Source organism: Lepisma saccharinum, unplaced genomic scaffold, assembly GCF_977018435.1.
Source record: "Lepisma saccharinum unplaced genomic scaffold, izLepSacc3.1 HAP1_SCAFFOLD_843, whole genome shotgun sequence".
Lineage (NCBI taxonomy): Eukaryota > Metazoa > Arthropoda > Insecta > Zygentoma > Lepismatidae > Lepisma > Lepisma saccharinum.
In genome coordinates, this window is record NW_028143505.1 from 14,332 (window position 1) to 40,952 (window position 26,621).

A 26,621-nucleotide genomic window follows, 5' to 3' on the forward strand; every position below is an offset into this window, starting at 1 on the left:
AAAGACACTACATGAAGTGCAATTAATGTTACATGAAACAATTACATCAAATTACCTGATTCTTCTTCAAAAACTGATCAAACTCTGCCTGAAGCTCTGCATACTCCTCCGTCTTCTCCTTGCCAGAGTCTCTTAGAGAACCAAGCTGGTTCAGAAAGAGCTCAATCACCCAAATGACTATCATTGTGTGCTGGGTTTGATCATCAGACCGTAAGCTTTCCAATTTCTGAGGAAGGAAGAAAAAAAACAAGTGCTGTACACATTACCAAATTTCCAGCTTGAAATTTGAACTACTTATTTTCCAAAGCTTTCTTGCCACTTTTGAGTACCTGCAGTCAGTGGGGGTTATGACCCCTTCTTTGGTTTTGCATTAAAAAAAGAACGTCAAAGGCAGGAAAAGATGGCAAAATGAAGGCTGACTACTTAAAAAAAGTATGCGTAACCCTCTCCTTCGAAAACTCTGGGCACGCCACTGCCTGCAGCAATAAGATTTCACATTGAAGTGAACCATGACATGTTGCCCGGCTTCCAAATGACACATCACTTGAAAAAACGAACCATAAGAAACAAACACAACCTCTCACACTGAATTACACATCGCACAGTGAATGGTTTATTCCAAAGACATAAACTATAGGGTCTACCCACTGAAAGGAAGTGTGTTCGCGCAGATGCCATAGTTTTAGCATGAAAACTTTCAGTTAGTAGGCCCACAACATGCAGCTAGAGTTGACACTGTAGGGTCACATAGGAAAGAAAGGAAAGGGGGTGTGGCGGTATGATGTAAAATGCGATCAGGGCTAAATAATCATTCACAGATACCCCTTCATTAATTTCCTCGAGATATAGGGTGCTGAAATTATTGGAAGCTGACAAAAAGCAGTAGGCTCTGCCTGCAGTAATCATTACGGGTGTGTGGAATCCTTAAAAGTCTATACTGGTACGTGAGAAAAAAAAATGCCATTCTGACTTCGGTAAATTATTTCCCATTTTGGGAACTCAAAACAGTTGAGAAATTCCAAATGGTAGCGTTTAAAAAATGGCTATTCTCGATGTTTTGTGTGTCACTTATAGTGTCTGAAATTTATCAAAATTAGCAGTTTCATTCCATAAATACAAAAACAGTCACTTCAGGTGAAAATAGTGTGTAGAATTAAAGATTCTTGTAGTGTTAGGATATTTTTAATAATCCAGTATTAAAAATTGCCTGATTTAGTCTGGAAATAACATATTTTTTTCTTTGTCCCAAATGTCAGGATTTAAAAAAAATCCAATCCTCATTTAAAACATAATTCTAACCATCCAAAGATTTATATGCTGTAAGTGCCAGTCTTGTGTAGACACCAGTACTTTCAATTAAATATGTATAAATATGGCCACATGCACGGCAGGTAGTAAACAGGTGTTATTCTGGAATGATCCTGCATTACTTCTTAGTTGCTCATCCAATAGATCTGGAAAACAGCTACTTTGTCAGGTCACCTTTTCCTCGTCATTAAGTACTTTTACGTGATGCACTTTATCTGACACACAAAAATAGAAGAGAAGCCACAAGTATGCGTTTCAACTGCCCACCCACGGTAACATTTAGACCAAACTGGAAGTTATTGTGCTCAAGTTTCACAATTGAGTGTCCCATTCGATTTACTTTTGTTTACTTGTCAACTTGCATTAAAATATTTTGAACCACTATTTTGAGAGGAATGGAACAACGATATATATAGTTTTCTTTTTTCCTTTACTTCCATTTGTGCAGTTATCAACTGGTATTGGATGGCTACATCATGAGTAGACTGCCGAGCATGTTTGTCTACAGAGTAGTTACCGTAAAGGAGTGTGGATAAAAATCATTTTTTGATGATTTTTTTTATTTAAATCGATTTCTATTTTTTTAAAAAACCATGCTTAAAATTGCTTGTATGGTTTTGGGCACCATACATAAAGATATATGTTTCTTATAGAAAAGCTTTTTCTAACAAATGGCCCTGTAAAATATTTGAAAAGTTTGATTAAAGCAAATAAAAATTATATGTAAATGTTTTTTTTTCTGTCTCTGATACTGCACATAGTATGGAAATGTTTGTTGAAGGTGTTAATAAAGCTACAATAAATTTCAGTAACTTTTCTTTCAGTGAAAATAAAAACATTCTGGATGCACTTTATAATTGTAACTTAAAATATTATTTTATAGTCTTTGTAGCTGATTTTTTTTTTGTGATAGGTTTGTAAAATATCAGTTTAATCAGAATATAATGATAATGACACTATTTACGGTTTAACATGATTAGTATTTTGTATATTATTCAACAGAAAATGTTTGCTATTTTTTGCCCATAAAAATTATTGAATTTAAATCAAGAAAAATATAAGTGTTTTTGCAGTTTACATTTCCTTTCATATGAGCTTCACACTATCAGTACAGATATTTTGTTTCCTTTCTTAGAGCCTAATAAGCACCATCAAATGATTACAATATTAATGTACTTTCACGAAAAGTGATTCTGATGTGTTCATAAACCTTACGTACATCATTCTATAAATTATTTATTTAAAGTGATTTTTTAAAAAAAATCACCTGATTTAAATCAACCCACTTTGCTGTAAAATAATGTGAAGCCAGGGGTTTGGTGCGAGGCATCTCCAGCTGCTAACACTTGGCAAAAACCAGTTTCTCAAAAATGATGACAGCACCAAACTTACATGCATTATTTTCGCAATAATAATAATCCATGGCGCGACAGCCTTTGAAGGGCCTTGGCCTATCTCCGGACTGCCAATCTTCCTCCACAATCCTACCTAGAGGTGTGGAGTTCTTCAACCGGTAATGGGGTGACATGGGGTCAGAATGTCGAACCCCCAGCCATCATAGCAGATATTAGAGACCGGATTACGCTACTCACCCCAATTTCCTCACGATGATGGGTTGCCATCGGCCCTATACAGAGGCCGAAAATTCCCGGAGACTGAACCTGGGATCGAACCTATGCCGTCTCGCAGCCGTTGTCCAAAGCAAGGTGCCTTAGACCGCACAGCCACGCACACAATTAGTATTATAATAATGGCTACATTGTTAAGTTGGGATGTCAGGTTTAGGGCTGTTAGCAACCCATTTTTGCAGCTGGATGTGCCTCTCACTCAACCAATAAAGCCACAGGTCCTAGGTTCTTACTTTATCATTTATTTCATCATTTCATCTACGTCCTAAGATAGTGAGGTAGAATAACCAAGGGACAAACACAGAGAATTATACTGGCTGAGTGTCCACACCCCACAGCCTGGTTAGCATGCAAATTGCAATGGAAAAGAGGTTGACATCAGGGTGCCTACGCAGTTATCCTTTACACCCCAAATTTAGAATTTATATGAATACTCTTATTAATCCAGTTTATACATTTAAAATTCTTTGTTGTGTAGGATTAATCTAAATTCTGCTGTCTGCATAAACATTCTCAAAAATTGCACAAAATGGTCAAAAGTATGTAAAAAAACAAACAATAAATACAAATTAACTCAATCTGTATTTTTGCTATGTAGCGTCACTCTCCTGCCACTTGCGGCTAATTACAATGATGAGTGATGATTAAATTAAATTGATGAAGGCCTATGGTGGAGTGATTAGTACAGCATACAATATGATGCCAGGGGTTCTCATCAGTATCACACATGATGTAATCAAATTATTTCCCTTTCTACAGGTAATTCTGAGTGACTTCATGGCAATCTTATGCTTATGCTGCTAAGAAATGCTATTCAACCAATCCATGGAACACCAAATCTTTCACCCACCCATAGACATTTGTGAAAGAACTGACGATTGCAATACTTTTTGAAGAAAATGAACTTAAATAGATCACAGCATAAAATTTGTTATTTCCAAATAAGCAACATGGACAAAAAATTAGTCACCCGGTTACAAATGCACAGTCGTCCCTTTATGTCAATATAGATGGTGTTGCATGGGTACCACGTGGTCACATGACCCCTCACCGCAGACGTATGACCCTGGCAGTGACGTGGGTCGCATGAGTGTGCCAGCCAGTTGTGAGTAAATAGTGCGCCAAGATGGGTCAAAGCAAGAATGTGACAGACTGGCAAAAATGGGGTGATTGTGTTTGGGGATGCTCATGGGCACACAGTGAATCAAGTTGTCCGATTCGTTGGTGTATTAATGTGGACTGTCCAATGTCTACAAAGAATGGTGTAACAAAAGTGGGCACGAAACATGGCATCAGTACTGTGGTCGCAAACAGATCCTAACCCAGAGGGACCAGAGATGAGTGCCATGCCTTCTTAGTGGAAATCAGTTTCAAACCAGACAGGAATTGCTGCTATCCGTGAATGCAGGTCAATCCCCACCATTTTCTGAACAAACAGCGCATTCAATGAACATTTGGGAGTCAAGTACGATGCAAGAGGCCACTGCTCACAGCGGCACGTCTTCAATGGACTCGAGAACACAGTCACTGGTATGCAGGGGGTGTTTTTCATACCACGACTTGACCCCACTCATTCAGGTGTCTGTGACCATGAACTAGTATGTGTATCTGGGCATTCTCATTGACCAGGTGTTGCCATTTATCCAACATGTTGATACCGTCAACACTCCCATCTTCCAAGATGACAACTGCCATGCACACAGGGCTCAATGTGTGTACCAGTGGTGTAAATAACACCTCCGCAAACCCCACAGTGCAGGGGGAGGGGGAAGGAGCACAGTAAAAGTGATAAATTAAGAAAGACCCATAGTTCACAAAAGTTTTCCTTTCAGCATTAAAATATATTTTCAACCAAACATATATTTTTATGATTCTACAACTGCAAACGGAAAATGATAATCACTAGAATATTAGAAGTAAACCTTCTTCATTAGCTGAATAGTATGTCATAGATTACATTGCCAAAGGGTAGACAACAGTCAAGAAAATGAGCTATTCTACCATGCTTTATATATTCTAGTAAATCAAGAAAAAAATAGATTTCAGAGTATGAAACAAATCAAAGAAAGCATCACCTTTTTAAGCCCCACCGCCCTAACGAAACACACCGATAGTCAGTTAGTGGAATCTGCTACTAATTTCTGGGACAAGTATGTATCTTGCACTATAGCTACAGAATTTTTTTGTTTTTGGAATGTAGTGTCAACAGTGGCATAGCATGGGCATTTCGGGTGGAAACGCCAAGTCCGAAGGAAGGGTTGGCCCTTTTTTGCTTAATAATTTACTTATGGAATTAGTCGCCACAGGTATTGTTTGCCTGAAGTCAGCTGGGTTTTCAATAAAACATCATCCATGCATGTTTTAGCTAGATAATTAGATGCCTCACTATTCCACAAATGTTTTGAACTCTGGTGTTTTATACTTTTCGGTATGACGCAAGTCATTAGAAAACCTACCTGAATCACAAGTGCCTCTGAACAACAGTAGACGTCATTGTTGTGAGCGATCCAACTACTGATTGATTTGGTTTATTTTACTTCGCTTTTCTACCACTTTTGGTTAATCGCAAATATGAATATGAGTGATGATATATATGAAGTTGATGAAGGGACACTCATAAAGAACACCCGTGCTAATGCCGAGATTCGAACCAGGGACCTCTGTCATCTTGGCACGCTGTGCAAAACACTCTGACACGGAGGTGGGAGGATGATCCAACTATCGTACACTCTACTGACATAACAGTGCCGATTAGTAATTCAGACCACTGTTTATTGCATCTTGGAATGGTGATAAAAATTTAAAAATAATTTTGTCTAGAGACCATTCGATGTTAAGAGTTTTCAAATAAATGCTAAACATTTCCACTGACACAATATTAAGCAGTTAGATACTATCGAAAAAATAATAATAATAAAAAAATAATAGTTTTGCAGGTTAAGTGGTAGAGCAGGCACAGGCTGAACTTCTACCACGAGGACTTCACCAACTTATTTGACAAAAACTGTGTTGATCTTTTAGTTTTTAATACACATCGCTGTTCGTGCAATAAATTATTAACAAATGGTATATTTGAGTTTGGTAAAGTTACGTCAGTTAATATTGGGTTTTGTAGCATCACATAGTACGAGTGGCATGAGAGCGAAGAACTGGGTAGGAATTCTGCCGCTGTCGTCTGCTTCAGAAGGCAGGAAGGGTCACATGAACCAATAGCAGGAAGGGTCACATGAACCAATCACGTAGCCCTCTGCTCCATACGCTGACGTATGAGAGAGCATTTGAGCGCGTGCTGTAGAGATCCAAGCCTTCCCTCCAGAAAGACAGCAAGGAATATAGAGTTCTTTACGCCGAATCTGCCCCGGCATCCAGGCAGGAAAGGCATTGAACGCTAGAAATGCTAGAACGAGTGTTGTTAGTGGAGCATTGCAAGCGGATCGCGAAAAATAGCGATTATATTGCCATGAAGGTTAAACATACATGAAATTAGTCAAGATTTACGTATTTTTGAAATTTTAAATCAGGGAACGCCGGGCATATGAGCGTACTATAATGCTACGCCACTTAGTGTCAACTGAAATCAAAAGAAGAATCATGTCGAACATCTGCAAACTTGGTTCCATCAAAAAACGCCGAGGACTGGAATAATGGGCATTTAACAATATCATAATTCTTGTAGTAACAGTGAATTTTCATAGAATAGTTACAATATATAATCTTTTACAGTTTGTCTGTTGCATTAACCTTCCTTAATACCAATTATTATATTGAGTCAAATTACATGTATGTTGTCATATTTGTATATACCTAATATAAATATATGCTTGAATTAATATTTTAGAAAAGGGAGCTTTGCTGGGATTACAGGATCTCCTGCTGAGCGAAAAGATACACCTCGTGGAGTCACTTCCTCACCGAATCCAGGCCAGAGGCAGTGTGGCCCGATATTAGGTTATTTCTCGAAGGAGTGACTATTTTTTTCCTCAGGGTGCTTAGTATACACAGTAATATTTTCTATGTGTAATTTGGAAACTTTTACATGCATGTGATTACACTTGTGGTGACTAGATAATAGTCAATTAAAAAATCTACCCGCCACGGCTTCACTCTCCATTATGGTGAAAGTGAAGTATTGTAAGTCATCATAAAGCACGTAGAAATTGATTATGTAATGTTTGCCTTCCAGTTGTAAAAATCGCCAGCAGAGTGCCGATTGGGAAGTTACGTAAACTGGTCGGAAGGGAGAGCTAGACTATTCTCCCATATTTTCTGACCAGTTTGAGTTTGAGGGGGGACATTTTCTTTGTTCGATAAAAACAGGTTATTTTCACCAGATGGTGAACATTTTCCATACAGTGGCCTCGTTCACAGGTAATCAGTGGGTTGCAGCTATAAGAGTGTAGCAGTTTTTTTTATAAATCTCTTCCTCAACTGACATGTATGACGTTGTTTAATCTTGATAGCTTGTTACAGATACGTCATACATAGAAGTATTTTTTTTTTTTTTGTAATATTAAATACGTAATATTTACGACCAAAATAAGATTGTAAGTTGCCGTTTTTGGTGAATTGCCTTATTTGTTTAAAAAAAAGAAAAAGAAAAAAAGACTACTCACTCGCTACAAATAGATGTTATCAGCGTATATAAGACTAACTATTCACTACAAAAGATGGTACTATCCCACGTAAGTAGGTAACCAATATAAAATGATAGTAGTTGAGCGATAACATTATTTATTCACTACAAAAAACATGCTAGCAAAGCATCCAAACAAAAGATATCATTACACACTTAAGTATTAAGAAAGGTAGTACAAATATCCCAGTAAGTGAAAGTTTTTCACTCAGGATTATAAAAAAATCACAAAGGCGAATGGTAACATAGACAGTTATTTTTGTAATGGAATTCTTTCGATTAGTTGTATTCACATCATCATGGGTGCAAGTTCATTTTGTTTAATTGCAAATTCATCATGCTATGCACACATTTTTTTCGTAGTTCAAGATTCATTTATGTCTGTTAACACATACTGCGGAGTTTCAGTGCTTACTTACTGCTGGTTTCCTTGAGAATGGTTTTTAACTTCAATTTACTCCAATATAATTCTTTACTTGCCACCAGCCATTCACTTACTGTTGTATTAGTTAGGGGTATGATTCATTGTACATAAGTCGGACACCTTCTTGGTCAAGCACCTTATTTCATCTGCTGACCCAAGCATGGAATGCTTTCATGGTTAGGTTAGGCTTGTTAGGTTTAAATCTCTTCACATAAATTCACTACAACAACAGTGATCCAGAATGCGAAAAAAGTCGTCAAAAATAGAAATTTTGACTTTTCGGTAATATTACCACTTCTGTAAACAACTAAATGGGGCATGAAACTGTCGTAAAATTATTTCTCTAAATTTATTATTTGTTCTTGTTTTCGGGCCTGAAAATGGCGGTTCGTCAAAATTTAATTTTCGGACTATATTTTGTACTTATTTTTAAAACTTGTTGTAGCAATTATTTTTTTGCAATATAATTGTGCTAGGTAGACTCTCAACTTCTCAGTAATGGACAGAAAAAGAACACATATTTGAATTACAATAAAATAGAATGTTTTTATTTTTGACTTGAAAGCTATATCCTGCAACGATTCTAAAGCAAAGGATACTTTAAAGTATTGTGAAAACGGCACGGGAGAGAAGCTTTGCTACTATTAGGTCGTCTCCGATTTCACTCTCAGCTGATGCTTAATACATATAGATGTAGTGCAGTGTAACAGAAATTTATTAAAACGTCCCCAACAACCCCTAACACCTCCCAAAACCTTCATCAATACCCTCCATAAAATTTTCCCCAAAGACTCGGCTGTGTAAATATTACCCAGAGGGAAAATTACTTCATGAATTCAAGTTAGAATTACATTAAAGCATTTGACTAACAATATCTTTATTGGTTACTGATTGTATTAATTTTGAACATTTTTATTGTATTTGACAATTGATAAAAATGAGAGAAAAGATCATGTTTGAATACCAAGCTGAAACGCAGGAGCGCACGTGTGGGTGAAATTTGCACAGGCGATGTTTCTACGGCCCTGTGAGAGCACCTGACAAAGCCTCATAGCTGATTCAAAGTCATGACATTAGACACTCTCATTGGTAAAGATGAAAGAAATATTCCAAAATCTTTTGGGTCATTTTTACCCATTCACGTGTCCTTGCGGGTTAATGAGGATGGTGGGTTATAGAAATCCACGAAACATTATTCCTGAAAAATCTGATGAAGATAGAAATTATCACATTGGTCATTTGTTTCATTAGTGTTAAATTCTATAAATTTTAAAAATATCGCTTAAGATTGTGTTAAAACCTTTAGTGTTGATGTGTCGCGGTGCTGCGGCCAAGTATTTTAAGGAAAAGAAAACTTTTGCTGAAAAGAAGATTTTCTTAAAATTAATTTCAGTTTACTTTTAAAAAAATTTGGTGTTTGTAGTTGCTTTTTCTTCACTCTATGCAATCTCAAAAGCAGATTATCAGTTTCGAAGAAAGTAGCAACAGAAATAATAGGCGATAAAATGAAGAGCTTCTCCGGGAAAATACATCTAAGGAACTCGCATTCACAACCAAAGTACATTTAAAGGAAGAAGGAAAGATATTTATCTTGAAACTGATTTTATAGGAAGTCTGTTTTCCTCGCTTTAAACATTTATTGCACATAAATTGATTTTAACGATACTTCTCACATTTATTACTACTATTATTGTTATTATTTTATTACTATCATTATTATCCTTATTTTCATTATTATTTAGTTTTACTGTGGTTTCAAGTATGCATTGAAATAGGTCAAAATTATACTTTTGTATAAAAATCAAAATAATCATGTGAATTCTGTGGTCCCAAAGTGTGAATTATTCCTTAAAATTGATAACCTTACACATTCGTATTGATTTAGGGGTCAAATAGCGAGCTCCTGAATTTTGCCGATTTTTCTCGCATTCCGTATCACTGTGCATTAGTCTAACAACACAAGCATTTCACCTGACATCAGAAGACAAATAAGACAAGGTGTTTGACTTACGTGCAATAAGTGAGACCTCCCCAGGAACAAGTGAATAGTGGTAGTACTTTGTAGAATGCCTCACCAATGCGAAACATGGATGTTTGTACTACCTCTTATATCTTCTCTTTGCCTATAAATTGAACGTTTTCAAAAAGCAAACTGTGCAAATTATCTGCAGGAAGCTTCCAATGTACTTCCACTATCATTCCAACTAGTCTACGATACTTCCTCTTTCTTCTATGAACAGAGAATGCCTTAAGTTTGCATAAGGTATTTTTTAACACCATAAATACCTGGGTACTATTATCGTATGAGGGAAACCCCTACAAATCATATATTTCGGACTTCTTTACATTACTAACGTGTTATTTTCGAATGTGGAACATTTTCTAAAGTGAAATAATGCATAATAATGTATATTTCTTAGATTTAAGAGTACTTACTGTTACTTGTTGTTTCAAATCTGTAACACATTATGGTCGTGATAGCGTACTGGTTTAGGGGGCGTTCTGAGAGTTTTTTGTCGATTTATGCAGTGTTGCAACCTCGTACACCCGAAAATATCTACTTTCGTGCCCGGATTTGAAATTATGCTAATACGTCGCAAACCATTGATGTTAGCCACACAAACCATTGATGTTAGCCCAAAAAACCATTCACGTTAGCCCAAAAAACATTTTCCGTAAAGTTAGGTTAGGTAAGCATAGTTAAAAAAAAAATACTAGACACGTCATGTTCTAGTGAAAACACGGCGAGACTGAAACACTGGCTAGGGGGTTGCATCATCTTAACACACGGAACATTGCACTCCCGTGCAGAAAGCAAATGGTTGGAGCAGAAACAGCATGTCGGACAGAGATTTTTGCAGAAAACAACACGCATTCACATTAAAATGGATCAAATCTACATTCAGGAACTTCCACAACGCTAAAGAAAATGATTTCCGTAAGTATTTTCTCCTGTAAATTTGAAGGAAATTTGGTAAATGTTATATCGGAGACACTTTTCTTCAAATTTACAGGAGAAACTACTTACGGAAATGAGTTTCTGTTGCATTTATCAAACTTCGTGGAGGTATTTTGTCACTATGGAATGCTGCATAACAGAAAATAAGCACTTTTGATGTAATAAAGTAGCCTTTTGTGCGAAGCGACAACATTATGCCGTTGTTTCCATTATGAACCTGCAGATGGCGTGAGTGTCAAAAGTCACGCGGTCTTGCGAGAGGAAGAAGTGTTTCCAAACGTGCCTTTTTTTTACCAGATTTTTTTAAATTTTTTATCTATGCTCACCTAACCTAACCCAACCTTGCCGGAAATGGTTCGTGGGGCTAACGTGAATAGTTTTTGGGGCTATCGTGAATGGTTTTTGCGGCTATCCGTCAATGATTTTTGGCGCTATCGTGAATGGTTTTTGGGGCTATCGTGAATGGTTTTTGGAGCTATCCATCAATGGTTTGTGACGACATAATAAACACGAAAGTAGGTATTTTTCGGTTAAGAAGGTTGCAACACTGCATGCCCACTCCAAATCGACAAAACACAAGCACGACGCATGATGATCCACAGCTGTGCACGAAATATTCTATGTTCCGCAACGGAAGAAAGGACCCAAAAGAATTACTCGTAATGTGAAAAATCGAAGTTATTTTCGTGTAAAAAGCATAATGGCACCTTGAAATAGGTTCCGTAATACACAATTGGTAAGTACAAAGCATTTGAAACTGAAAATATGCATTAGAAATGTGTATCCGATATAACAGACATTTACCGGAAAATTGATGGAATCAGTTTCCCTCATATGATAATGTTACCAATACCTGTTTCCGGAAATCAAAAGAGTGTTAATGACTTTCAGGAAGGTCTAAATTTAGTGTGACAATGATTGCCACAATTCTGTGATAATTAGTCATTATCCTAGGAGACATTGAAAACATCATTAAACAATCGGAACTGTTACCACATCATATACTGTTCCTGCATTGATACTTTAAAATAGACCACATACGTTAATTATGGTATTCTGGTGTTAGTTTTAATCAATGAGAAATAGGATATTACAGAAATGTTTATATTTCTGGTTAAACTGCACTAAAATAATGTTGTTGTTTTTTTAAAATAAAGTCAATTAATTTATAGCAATGTTATCAATCATACATGTGTGTTGTACAACATTCATTACAATGTCAACAATCTCATTACAATATCAAACTGCAACCATTCTTTTCATATTATGAAAAATTAATAAATTAGTGAAGTTCATATCAACTCATTTGTATGTACAAATATATACATTTTCTTTATCACCTTTGTACTAAAGCATTAGCTATTTGTTTATGTTCTCCTCCTCATTACGAAGCGTCAATATTAACTCCAACAATTCACTTCTCTTCTTTTCCACTTCAGAAGTTTCAATTTTACCACTACCTTCAACTCCTCCATGTTTTTGACAATGTTCTGCCAAATGGTACACATTGCAAATCACGTGAATTCCACAATCATAACTGTTCGTTTGTTGTAGAGCTTCTTCTTCCTTATATTCTCCTCTTCCACCGGGTGACAGAATTTTCAATAAATTTTCAGCCAATTTCCAAGCTTGATTGAAGTTACTGCCCTTTGATGAATCAAAATGGAAAAAGCTATCCTCTGGTTTACTGTAGATAAGTAAACTCCAGTGCGACCCCCCAGGAAATTCAACAGTGTCACAATCATTTAACGCCATAAATATAAAATCCTTGTTCTTGACATTCAATGGGTCTAAAAATACGTGCAATTCACTAACAGGGCTAATTTTAAGACATTGCGTAACTTCTGGGCTGATAAACAACAGGCCACAATGTTCACTATATTCAAGTTTTTCTAGATATTCGAAGTAAAAACTTATTAAATTATCATTAAGCCAATGTTTTCCCCTAAGAAGATCAATGTCGGAATTCCGTAAAAGCGATTCATGGAAACTTAACACAATTGGGTTATCACTCATATTTCACCTTTTTAAAAGGCACGTCAAGCCATAAAATGTAAACTTCTCTTCATTCTTATAAAAAAATAATTCGAGTGCAATTTAAAACGTTCTACGTTTCATCACAACAAAGCCGAGTGACGTGCACTTCCACCGTAGATTTTGTTCGATGCTTTCATTTCTTCTTAAGTACAGATAAATAGGAAATCAGTACTCATAATGGCTGATAATCACATTTCTTAATTGCTTTCACGACGTATTGTTGTAACGTCGAAACAGTAAAACGTTTGTAAACCATCCAAAATTCACTAAATTGTAAACAGATCGTAGACTTCTGCTTTCTGACCTACATACACAAACGAAGAACGAATTTACGTCAGCGTTGCCAACCACCTCAAGAACTAAGGTACCATATTAGGATTCACATTATACCAAAAATAGTATACACGCGGTTACACGCCGCCAAGAAATCGTCGTTCCCCAATCGGATACCAACATGAAAGACACAAACACAAGTGCACTATGCAAACAAAGTTTCGAAATTAAGAACAATGGCCTCGAAGAAAGTTGAATGTTCGGTCCGGAGAAAATTGAGAACACGCCCCAAAAAAAAAATCCAAATCCAGAAAGGACCTACGCAGTGTGTACGTCATTAACGAAATCACTTTTTCTCCAATACACGCATTGTATGTAGTGCCTATGAGAGGGGTGGGAACATAAACCCCCTTTGATTTAGATTTTCGGTTTCCTAATCAAGAAGAGTCTGGAAATTACAAATTGTGTGTTTAAAAGTGGTTTATTTTTAATTTCACATATAACCTGCACAGTGAGAGAGTGAACTTTCTTGAAAATCACAATCTGCAAATTTCTCGACTTAGCTTGGAAATGGCGATTTTTTTCCCATAACGGGCATCAGGACTATAAAAATTGGCCGAGTCTGCTGCCACGCACGTGTCAGCAGTAAGAATAAGCGTCAAATTTGCTCCTGCCACGTAATTCGACTGCTAAGAGGATGTTACAAATCTTAGGAACAGATTAAGACGAGAGAAATGCAAGTTTATGGTTAGTGGGAATGAATGTACAGGTAATTTAGAACCTTTTTCTTTAGAAAGCATTTAGCGATATTATTTTAATGCTAACAGAACCTAACCTAACTACGAGAGAAGGTTTATTATTAGAAGAATGCTGAGGGACCTAACCTTATAACATTTTTGTGAAAGTAATCGCTATAACTTCACAGTATGTGTTACAGACGTAATTGCATACATAGCATGATGAAATCATGATATAACAAAGACCGAGTCTACTGACACGCTCATCTTTTTTGAGGTTCCAGCAGAAAAAGAACGTGGCAGCAGACACTACCATAAAAATTTCCTGTCCAGCAAAGTGGCGGCGATTAGGGGAGGGTTGTTGCCCCCACTTTATGCCACTTTTCCCCACGCAAGGGGAGAAAAACTGTCCTTGCACGGTTAGGGGTGTGCATGACAGAATTTTTTGGGTCGGGACGGGAAATTTTTTAAATCCAGACATTCGGGACAGGAAAAATTCGCAATTTCCCGACAATGGACGGGAAATGTTCGAAATTTCCCGTAGCACTGTAAATCTCGAATTATACACGTAATTTTCACTTTAAAAACAAAATTTCCGATAATGCAGAAAACATCGAGATTAATGACTTTTTAAAATGTCCAACATTTTGGGGCCTCTAGCGAGGGAATCACCCTGTGTAATATGTATGTATAACATGGGATGTAGTTTTATTATTTATGAAATGGGAATGTATTATGGGCAGACAAAAATACTTGCAAATGTTATGTCCTTTTTTTTCAAATATGGAAGATATAATGATTAAACAACAAATATTTGCTCACACTCTCTCTAACTCTCTTCTTAGTAGTGTTTTATTTAAATAAGATATTGGGTATGCTAAATAGTCATAAATACGGATGTATTTATTTGGGCAAGAGAACACACGTTCTTATTGTTTTTGTTGCTTTATTTTTCTTCGCTTTTCTGCCACATTTGGTTATCGCGAAAATGAGGATCAGTGATGACATGATGAAATTGATGAAGGGACACTCACAAAGAACATTCATGCCCAGGCTGGGATTCGAACCCGTGATGAGGGCACATTCTTGTTCCTATGTGTTGTACTCTGAAGGAAATATAAAATAATTTGGAATGAAAAATTTATCGCAGAACTCAAGAAGCCAAATTAATTCTATTGAAGAAACTACAAAAACGTGTCTATTGTTACCAGTTTGTCCCGCTTTAATTATTGAATTTTTGCCTCCTCACATCACTTTTTCTACCTGTATAGATTTAATAGTGATAATAAGTAGCTAATGAGCTTAAGGAAGTCATGAGGTACAATCATATGGAAGTCATGAGCTACAATCATATGGAAGTCCTGAGGTACAATCATAAACAGAGAACTCTGGACTGCTGATTACGCACTGCCCTGCAGATTCACTGGGAGGAAATTATTTGTATTTTTTAGGGTTGAGCAATATTGGTGCATAAATATTCTTCTCCAATTATATGGATCAATTTATCAAGAAATTTGCTTTAGAATATTCAAGACTTGTATCAGAATATTGAAATAGATATTATGTAATAACAAAATATAGTTTTTCGTGCAAAATAAAAAGGAAGTTTGAATTTTGCATAATTTCCAGGATAATTAGATTCTGCAAAAGTATTGCACGGCATTCTTGCGGACCCCGTGATAGACCAATATGCCAGAAAAGTATCATCTGGTATCGGTAGATGAATTCCAACTGATACTTTCTCATACCAATAACACTGGTATCAGTCGATACCGATACATCAGCATCGGTATCGGCTCAGCCCAAGTATTTTTCTAGCGTTGCTCTTCCACCACTTTACCTAATTTCTGCCATGACGAAGAACTTTGATTAAATTAAACAGGTGAAGGGTGGATACAAAGCAACACTCATGCACAGGCCAGGGCTCGATCCCGGATCCTTCAGTAACGAGATTTTGAGATGGAGGAATTATGGAAATCAAGTACTGCAAAATTTTTCAAAAAACATTAATCACATACAAATATGGTGTTTCAAAAATCTAATTGAAAAATACCAGCAAGGAAAAAAAACAGTTACTGGTACCCAAGTATCCGAATGGTTAGCACTTTCCTCTTGTCTTTTTGTCAACTGACCTCTGTCGGGGAGTGGTTATCACAGCACGGTATGCCACCAGGAGTTTGGGTTCGAGCCACAACCTGAGCATGGGTGTTCTTTGTGTATGTCCCTTCATTTATTTTATCGTATCATCTTCGCAATAAACCAAACGTGCCAAAAAAGCAATGTTAAGGAACAAAAATTAAATAAAATCATTGATTTACAGCATTACATTTCTTGTGTTTTGATACTCCACATGACTCCCTTGCCAACTGAAAACTTTGACCTCGATCCAATATGGCAGACTTCAAGATTGCGGCCATGTCCCGGAAGCACCCTCACACATGGGCCCCTTACCCCAATGTACCCAGGTGAAGTTGGATCTGCCATTACCGCATCAGTTTCTCAGAAAAAAGGGGGGAACTCTTGAATCACCCTGTGTATTAAAGATGGTAGAAGTCACAATCTTTAAAAAAAAGAAATCAAAGCAGTGTCCTGTGAGCAGCACAATTTTTTTTTCAAGCTGACTACATTTCCACAGACAAACTGGTGTATACTGCATTACTGCTATTACAACAAATACAAGAGACTCTTTTATTGCAGCCTAGTACTTTCTTTGGCAACCAGTTTTCTTGTATCCTCTTCTCATACCCAAACATTTTAATGGTTTCAATTTAACAAAAAATAGCATGGAATGTTGCACATTCATTTTTTCCCACTAATTACACTATTTCTATGGTGACCAGGCATCCTCTTTTATCCGGATATGTCCTCCTTTTTAGGTGTTAGTCCAGTCCGGCATCCGGGCGGATTTTTTAGAAATCGGTAAATGTCCTCATTATTTTGGAAAGAGTATAGCATTGACCATAGCAAATGTGCTGCATACAGAATGCTTCATTTGGTGCGCGTTAATTCGAGCAATGCTCACCTAGCATCTGGGAGCTCAATACGACCACTTTCCCGACTGAGTCATTAGTAGGGTGCATATTTAAGGCACTAAAAACCTCTGAAATAGGCAGTCAAATAGGCACCAAAATGATGAAAATAGGCACTTAAAAAGCACCATAAACCAAGAAAAAGAAAAAATAGGCACTTAAAAGGCACCCTAAAATTAAAAAAATACATTAAAATAGGCAATGGATGTGAACTTATTTAAATTTTCTTCTTACAATGCACAGTTATACTGTATTTAGCACATAAGTTTATACATAAAAGTGCGCTAGTGATTAACATACTATAATACTCTTTTGATCGAAATTCACATTTGCGGGGAATCGTCTGTTAAAGTAATTCTCACAAAAAGAGCTTGTGCTAACGACTGCGAATTTGAACAATGATGAATAAACAATTTGCACCATTGTAACAAAAAAATATTTAAAACAATGTTCCAATTCAGACCATCAAATCTGTCGAATTCCAGATTTCAGTCAGTACAACATCAACAAAGCCTTTCATCTTTCAATATAGAGAAAGCCAAATGCACGTAAGAAAAAGCTGAAGTATGCAAAAATTGCAGAATATCCATTTTTTGCCACAATCAAGCAAAATAGGCACTAACCATCAAAATAGGAATTTTTTAAGCACTATAAGAATGTGTTTTCAGAATAGCAACTCCATGAAATGAACTTTAAAGTTTAAACATGAAAGCCTATGGTTTACTACAAAGGAATAAAAAAAGGCAAATAGGCAAATTTCCGCACCCCAGTCATTAGTATTAAGCGCTGAGACTGCTGGAACACTCGTAGTCTGTGCAGTTCCTTTTTGATTGATTTATTTGGTTTATTTTACTTCGCTTTTTTTGCCACTTTTGGCTAATCGCGAAGATGAGTATGAGCAATGATATGATGATTTTGATGAAGGACACACATGCCCAGGCCGGGATTCAAAACCGAGGCCTCTGGCGTTATGGCGTGGTGTGCTAGAAATGCGTAGTGAGAATTTTGATTATTAAGTAATATTTACTTTCATGAAATAACAAAGCGAAAGAAAATATCCAGTTTTAAAGGATGGAAGAAACGAATATGGGGTAAAGTGTAAGGTGGTTGCCACTTTTCCCTGCTGTTGAAAGAGTGCTAGAAATGTTTGTGGCATTGAAATCATATTTCTCTACCCAATCCAAACTACCTAAAATTTTAATTTGGCTTTTCGAAATAAGTTAAGCGAATCTTACTTGTTACATTTGCATTCACTTGTGAGGATATTTCAGTCTAATATCAAAAAATTAGAAAAGGAGTAAAATTCTGTGCTTCAAATTATAGATATTCTTTGTAATTTGTTAAAAAAACAGATTAGGAGATTGCTTTCTTTGTTTAAAGGTAAGATGAAGTTCTTGAAAGAGATCTTCTGAAAAGCAAAATGTTGGTAAGATTTTTGTACAGTCTGGCCAGAAAGTCCCTTTACACCCGAACTAAATGCATGTAACAATGTAAGATGGTAATGTAAGATATTTAAGATTTTTACCTCCCATCCTGATCATTAATATGGCAACAGTGCTCCTCACGTGAATTGCCAGGTGACTGCCCGCGGAGGGAGAATAAAGTCTGTGCGTTGACCAGTTCATTGTCGCGCCTTTCCGTGTTTTGTGAACAACAATGGCAGATACCAGTGACTTCACTTTGGAGGAGCGCTTAGTGACAAGTGTGTGGGTCCATGAACGGAAGCACAACAACGAAAACATGCCGCAGGTGATGGATAGGTTTCGTGAAAGGTTTGGTAAGGAGTCACCAAGTCGTCAGACTTTGATCAGGTGGGAGAAGAAAGCTTTTCACCTGGGAAGTGTTTTGGATGCTCCTCGTGCTGGTCGTCCATCAACCCGAAAGGAAACGTGTGCAGAGGTTAGTGTGTCAATGATGTGTTCACCCTGCAAGTCGACCAGAAAGCATCTGCAGAACTTGGAATTGCAAGGAGCACAATGCAGCTCCACATGAAAATGGACTTAGCCCTGCACGCATTCCAGTCAATGGCCATCAATGGGCGTATCAAGCTGGATGATGGATCAAGATGGAGGTGCACATACGGATGTTTTGGACAACTGTAAATATTATTAATGTAGGGATGAAATAAGTGGAGGTGTAAAGGGACTTTCTGGCCACCCTGTATATTGATTAAATTATGAGTAATTCAAATGTATAGCCATTTATGACTTTGTCCTCCTTTTTCGCCATGCTCTGTCCTCCTTTTTTTAATGTATGTGTCTGGTCACCCTAACTATTTCTAATTTTGCTCTTTTGGAGATTATTGCAGAGCACCTTCAAAAATTATTTTTGTTCACCATAATTTTGATTTGGTATCTTCATTTAAATGCCAAACTTCAAAGGTGCAGGATAGCAGAAACATGAATGATACATACTTTTTTTCTGCTCTTCATGCAATTGTTCAATGGTTATGACAGAATTTCTTTCAGATTTGAACACCTTTAATAATATCTAGCGACATACACATTTCGTTTTTGAAACATGCAATGTGAAATATCACACTGTAATCATTTTTCAATCTTCTGAGAGGTGAAATATGCATTTTCCTACCATATTTTGTCACGAAATGATGCGAAATGAATTGCAAAATGTGAAATAAACTCTTAAACAAGAAATTTTGAGTTTATTTACAGACATGACACTTTCCGAAGTCTGAATGATCCTGTAAGTTATGCAATTCACAGACAATTTATTAATTCTGCTGTAAATAATTAAGAAGCAAAAATAAACTCCATTACACAGGAATAAACCTAATATTCTGATAACTACATGCATGTGCTATATGGCATAATAAGTGTAAAGTAAAAGTAAAGTGCTCCCTGCACCACGCCGTGAAGGCATGTAGGGAGTGTGGAGTTAGGGCTCCACAGTTTCTTGATCACGGCCAAAGGTGGGGGTGACGTGATCAGCATCACGCCCCTGGTCAACTTTACCCCCCAGAGTCTTGCCCAGGTACTCACTTTATACGATGCTGGGTGGGAACTGGATTCGCTTGAACAGGTGGAAAAAATCCCGGTTCTCCCCTGCCAGGGATCAAACCCGGTTCTCTCACAAGGTTAGTCAGATGCCCTAATGACTGAGCTACCGCAAGTTCTTAAAATCAAATTTAGGGTCATATTCACCATTTTAACATCAAATAGCCATTTTATATACAATAGCCTTAGTGAATGGAAATGCTTTGTTTTTCCAGCGGCAGGTGTCTTCCCGGCGCTCTTCTCTGCCTTGCTGAGGGAGACACGTTTTACGGACAGAGGCCAAGGGAAGCCCTCACCTCACCGGCTCTGGAACTCTCTCTTCCTTGTGTTGTTGTGTGGGGTCATTAACTTGAACCAACGCCCATGCCGATGGGAAACCGATTCAACGCTTACTATCAAAATGTGCAGAGCATTAAAAATAAACTCACTGAATGCACTATGGAGATTCCAGATTTTATGAAACAAGATTGCATTGCAATTACCGAGACGTGGCTTAACGACAGGGTTCTTGATTGCGAACTGCCATTTTCACAAAGTTTCAACATATACAGGAAGGATAGAGGATCAAGGGGTAGGGGAGTGATGCTTTGTGTGAATAGCAAGTGGAAAAGTCTAGGGTGAAATGACCTAGAGCGTGATTGTGAAATTCTATGGATGGAGGTGCTTCTCGCCAAAAAAAGCAAATTATTCATTGGCTGTTTTTACAGACCGCACAAAACTTGCCCTCTGGCAGTTCTAGAGGCTTGCTATGATTCTGTGCTGTCAGCATCCTCTACGGGAGATGTAATTCTCTTCAGAGACTTTAACCTCTCTATCACGTGGCTGCGGTGGCTCAGTCGGTAACGCGTCTGACTACCATGCTAAAGGTCCCGGGTTCGATCCCCGGCCGGTTCAAATCCGGGAACTTTTCTAACGATGGAAGCGGCCTCGGTGCCCACCCAGCGTCGAATAACATGGGTACCTGGGGGAAACCCTGGGGGGTAAAGGTGGTCAGGGGCATGATGCTGATCACATCACCCCCACTCACGACCGGATCAAGAAAGTGTGGGGCGTTACCCCCACACCCCCTATACGCCTTCATGGCATGGTGCTATGCACAGGGGAGCACTTTATCACATGGACAGACTCCATGCACGGCATTGCAAAAGACAACCAGGACAACAATTTCATGGACCACTTCATTCATGGCCTTGGACTTCACTTACACAATACTCAGAAAAACAGCAACCTTGACTACATTGTTTCCTCCCTCCCTTCAGCACATGTCACCCCTTCGAGAAACCTCAGCCCTTTGGATCACGAATCCCTGGTTGTTGTATTCTGGCTCCTGGACCACCTGAGTCAACGACCTCCCACCCCCGGATGCAAACACCTCGTTTTACACAAAGCACCGTGGGGCGACATCCGTTCAGCGCTGGATTCCATCCCGTGGACAATTGTGGAAAGTGGTAGTTTGGAGGAAGCGTGTGACGTACTGACAGATGTGATTCACGCAGCAATAAAATATTACGAACCACTTAAGAAAACTAAATCATGCAAGTTTCCTTCTTGGTTCGACTCTCTTGCCTTGGGAAACCGAAAAAAGGCATGGGATCTTTGGAAACAATTTCCTAACGAGAACACTCAAAAACCTTCACCGATTTAAGATACCACTGTAAAAAACTGCAGAAAATTAAATATAATGAATACATCGGAGCTATCACAACCAACATCAAATCAAATCCCAAACGTTTTTGGTCACTCATCAACTCAAGAAGGCAAAATTCCCGAATACCTTTCGAAGTAAAGCATGACTCAGCACACGCAGAGAGCCCTGACAGAGCTGATCTCTTTAACTCTTTTTTCTCCAAAAATATAGTGTAAAATACACAGGCTTCTTCTCTTCCTAATCTCACTCCAGTTGGCTGTCACTCTCTAACATCTGTCTCCACGTATCTGGGAGAAGTTCAAAGCACCCTATCTTGGTTGCCTGAAAATCGTGCAAATGGTCCTGACGAAATCCCTTCTATTTTCCTCAAAAACACTGCTTCTTCTCTCGCTAATCCCTTCTCTATTTTATTAAACAGATGCTTCAATGAGGCAACATTCCCAGATTCATGGAAAAAGGCTAATGTGGTACAGTTATATAAATCTGGGGACAAGGATGCTGTTGCTTCTTATAGACCCATTTCCCTGTTATCACCACTTTCCATCGCCTGTAAAAAAATAATAAAGGACCAACTTTACAAATTCACCTCTCCATACATAAATACAGCACAGCACGGCTTCTTACCAGGCAGCTCCTGCATAACTAACTTGAGCATCATATTATCTGACGCTACCAACTGTATATCTGAAAACTCCCAACACGATGTAATATATATATATATATCTTGATTTCTCCAAAGCCTTTGACTCTATAAACCACAACTACCTCCTACATAAATTATCTCATCGTTTTAATATTCATGGCAAATTTCTCTCTCTGCTCAAACACTACCTCCGAAACAGACAACAAAAGGTTGTTCTTTTCAGAACCTCTTCTTCTTATTGAGGTGTATCTTCTGGTGTACCTCAAGGCAGTGTTCTTGGACCTCTTCTCTTCATCCTCTAGCCTCTACCTTGATGATCTTCCAGAATATCTTTCTGACTCATGTAAAAACCTCCTTTTGTTCACCGGTGATTGCAAAATATGCAGTAAAATATCAAATTTAAATGGCATGGCACTGTTGCAAAAGAACTTAGATTCCCTAATAAAGTGGTGTAAAATATGGAACCTGAAACTTAATCCTCAGAAAAGTACCACCATGACCTTCTCCTTAAAGAAAAATACATTTAATATGCAATATTTCATAGAAAATAATTGCGTTCAAAGGTTTGCTGCACAGAAGGACTTAGGCGTAATATTTGATGAGAAACTCTCCTTTTCTGACCACATCTCTGCAGTCACTAAGGGTTCCACGCGTATGCTGGGTCTCCTCTATCTTTTTACTGAAATGAACAACCTGTCTGCTCTCAACACATTGTACAAATCTTTCGTTTTACCAAAACTTGAATACTGTTCTTTGATCTGGTCTATGGCATGCCCCTCAAACTTAGATAGACTTAATTCTGTTCTAAATTTCTTCCTGGTGTTCGCCACCGAATTCCATCCACAAAACATTTACACAACAAGTCCATCCTTCTGAAAATGCTAAATTTCCATACCCCTGACAATAAACACAAATTTGCAGACCATATTTTCCTCGATAAAATAACCAATGGGAACATAAGAAGTGATCGCCTTCTTCAAGAAATTCACTTTCGAGTACCGTCCCGCACCACAAGGAGCACTCAGCTTTCCAAATATCAGAAACCAAGATTAACCTTTAGCCACCCGAGCCTCTTTCTCATGCAACACCCTTGCTGCCCAAGCCGATTTTCAGCAAAATGCAGAGTTTTATAAAAATGACTGTAGATCGGATGCTAATTGTCGTAGATGGACAAATGATATGTTTTACTCGGAATGTACCCTAGATTCGGACTATATAACATTCATGCACATTCGGCGTATATATGGAGGGAGGGGGGATGAAAGAAATAGGGGTTTTGCCCCCCACCCCAAAAAAAAGAACGGAGATCACTTGGAGAAGCCATGGCCGACTATAAGCCTCTTGGAAACACTGCATGCACTATTAGCACTAATGGCACTTGGACAGCTCGTTCCCACAAACACACACACTCACAAACTAATTGATGAGGTTGTATAACAATCTTCACACAAAAAAAGCCAACTGATGCATGCACGAAACCACCACCGCTGAGCTACGGGATGTTGCTAGAGCGATAGCCAGGAAAGGGGTGACAAAAGCCTGCCAAATCTTCCCCTTTCTTGCATCTGCGGCACCTTTCTATTTTTAGACAATGCAGGTCACATTGCAGCAACTTGCCCCTCTTCCCCCCTCCCCTCTTGTGGTGACACGGGGAAAATTCCTTGTGATCTTGGGTACCGAGAAGCAAACTTTTCACCCATCTAGTTTCCAGTGGCGGAAGAAAAGAATTGCTAACAAATCCAGCCTTTGTTTGTCGGAATTATTTTTAATCTGCACAAAAAAAGCTGGCACTTTCCTGCCTTTTTTGTTCGATGCCAAGACATGCAAGAGTCATAATTGTTTAATATGTGTGTTAAGAATAATGTAAAAGAAGAAAATCGCAAATCCAGCCAAAAATAGCGACATTAGAACGTAAAAACTACGGGCATGCTAGAGGAACTCGATCGAGATGCAAAAGGTTAAGCCTAATACAGCGATCTCTCTTCCACAGACTACCCGGCCAATACAACAATCTACCAAACCGAGTTGACATTTTTGAAAACCAGGCAAGTTTTAAAAGACTACTGTGTAACAACGTGTAATTCACTTTATCTCATATATGTATTTTAGTTTATGTTATTATTCTTTGTTATTTCCATTATTATTACATTCCAATGTAAAATGGCCAAAGCTGTATTTGGAATTCTCCGGTAAATAAATAAAATAAATAAATACTGCTTTTGATCTCGAAATGTGTCCAATTTTTGCACCAAAATCATGATATTTTATTCATCATAAATATGTGGCCCTATTGATAAGGCACAAGCAGATTCTGATTTCTAAACTTAACTTAATTTATAGCTTTTTTTATGTTATTTCCTCTTATCATGCAAAAATAATGCCAAAAAAAAAAATCCACTGGTAGGTGTCAACAATATAACATTTTTTTACCGCTGTCCTGAGTTTTTATTTACCATAAATTTCTGTCCCTAGTAATGCAGGAGAGTTGAAATATGTAATAGAAATGTTGTGAAAATTGTAGCCTGCCCAGGAAGCAAACATGGATCCCGGGCTATCCCTGTTTTCATGCCAATCGCTGCCTTCACCATAAGTTCCATGGGATCAGGTTTGATTCCTTACAGAACCACTATTTCACAACTTTTCCTTGTTAGTTACCCATATAAATATTTAGTTAGCTTCTGTGGCTCAAGTCTTGGTTATGTTTATCTTTGGGTTGGGAAAGAATTTATGCTTAGTTCTCACTGAATATTATACCAACATAATTCTTGGAAATTCTCACATACACACACTCACTCACTCTCTCTCTCTCTCTTGCTCTCACACACACGCACACACACAAAATAGCATTTTACTGCTGACACACTCAGTAAAGGGGTGGGGGGGGGGGGCAAAACGAAATAACAAATTAACTTAGAAGGGTGTTGTCATTCTGTATGTGATGCATGGGACATTTGCACATGGTTAAATGAGTCTGGTATGCTGGTTAATTGATATTTCACTGATCTTTCATATTCATTGTTTTTAATGCTGGGTGGTTGCTTACCATATGCCAAGAAATAAAATCCTTTCTCAAATTAACAATGCAAAATTAAATAAAAAAAGCTGTGTGATGCACGGGACTCAGAAACACGTAGTTGTTTTTAATTGATTATTTCTGTGATTTGAAGAAGTTTCAGGGTACCATATTTAGACACAGTTTGCTAAAGACTTTGTACTACAATATGCAATGAACAACATTTTTATATTTAATATTTTCTTTCCTTGTGTAACACACGTGACATTTCTCTCCCTTACGTTGTCACTCCACTGCAGGTGATGTCTGTCTCCATAAACTCTCTCAAAAGGTGGCAACACTATTTTTAAAGCATCTCAAGGACAATAGATTTGGTATTTTAAGCCTTTAAGAAAAATTACCTCATAAGTATATTCAACTATATGTTATTTAATTCTGGTATTGCAGATTTGCAGATAATAGTGTAGGACTAAACTCCTGTATCCTAAGGGCCTTCCCGATGGCGCAGTGGTAGCATCGTCGCCTTGTAATCAAGGGGCTCCAGGTTCGATAACCGGTGGAAGTACATGGTTCGATCCCACTTTAAACTGTAGGTCCAGTCTCGATTAGCCTTACTTGCATACAGTGGACTTAAAGCACCAACTTAATCAATCAATCCTATATCCTGTACATTGTTTACAGCTGCTTCAACATTCCATGGTGAATGTCAGATATATCTTGTGTGCTAAGATACATGCTTTAAGGTAAAAATACTGTTACTTGCTTTGTTGGTAGTCTGTATGAAGCAATTGATCTTAAATCAGAGACCATCGCCAATATTGATGAAGTTATATGATCGAATGAACGAACATCTTCAGAATTCAAAAGTAAAAGGCCTTGTTTGTGCAAGAACTTGGTTGCAAATACAGAAAAACATTAATGCGGAAGTATTTTGCAACTTCACATGGGAAGCGGACAAGCAAAATCACTTATCAGAAGCAAAAGTAAATCTGCACCAATTGTACAGACTACTTCAGATTTTTCTTAAGTAATTAGAAATCTCATGCACAAAACTAAAGTTATTTTGATAAATGAAGAAGCATTTCATGAGAGAGAAGTTAGGATGATGCTCAGGCAATTGTAGGCACCAAATCTATACATACCATCCAAGCTGTTCAAGGTAGATATTTATATACCCCTGAGAATGCTCCACCTCATGAATTAGAAGTGAATGCGAGTACAGGCTACAGCAATGGTGACTGGGACATAGTAAGATATGGGGACATAGTAAGATAT

At 37.7% G+C, this 26,621-nt stretch overlaps 2 protein-coding genes across 2 annotated transcripts in view; both read right to left on the bottom strand.

Annotated features, from left to right (window-relative positions):
• The window catches only part of LOC145983346 (vacuolar protein sorting-associated protein 18 homolog), a gene marked incomplete at its 3' end in the record, with an annotated part of 76,599 nt that overhangs the window by 13,530 nt on the left and 36,448 nt on the right, over positions 1-26,621 (bottom strand). The window contains exon 12 of the mRNA XM_083116485.1: positions 56-226. Coding sequence (XP_082972611.1) covers positions 56-226 — 171 coding nt within the window. The remainder of the gene's footprint in view (positions 1-55; positions 227-26,621) is intronic.
• LOC145983345 (sentrin-specific protease 8-like) lies at positions 10,217-13,417 on the bottom strand. The gene has a single exon (XM_083116483.1). It carries the CDS (start codon positions 12,966-12,968, stop codon positions 12,312-12,314), a length of 657 nt encoding a protein of 218 aa, XP_082972609.1. The 5' UTR covers positions 12,969-13,417; the 3' UTR covers positions 10,217-12,311.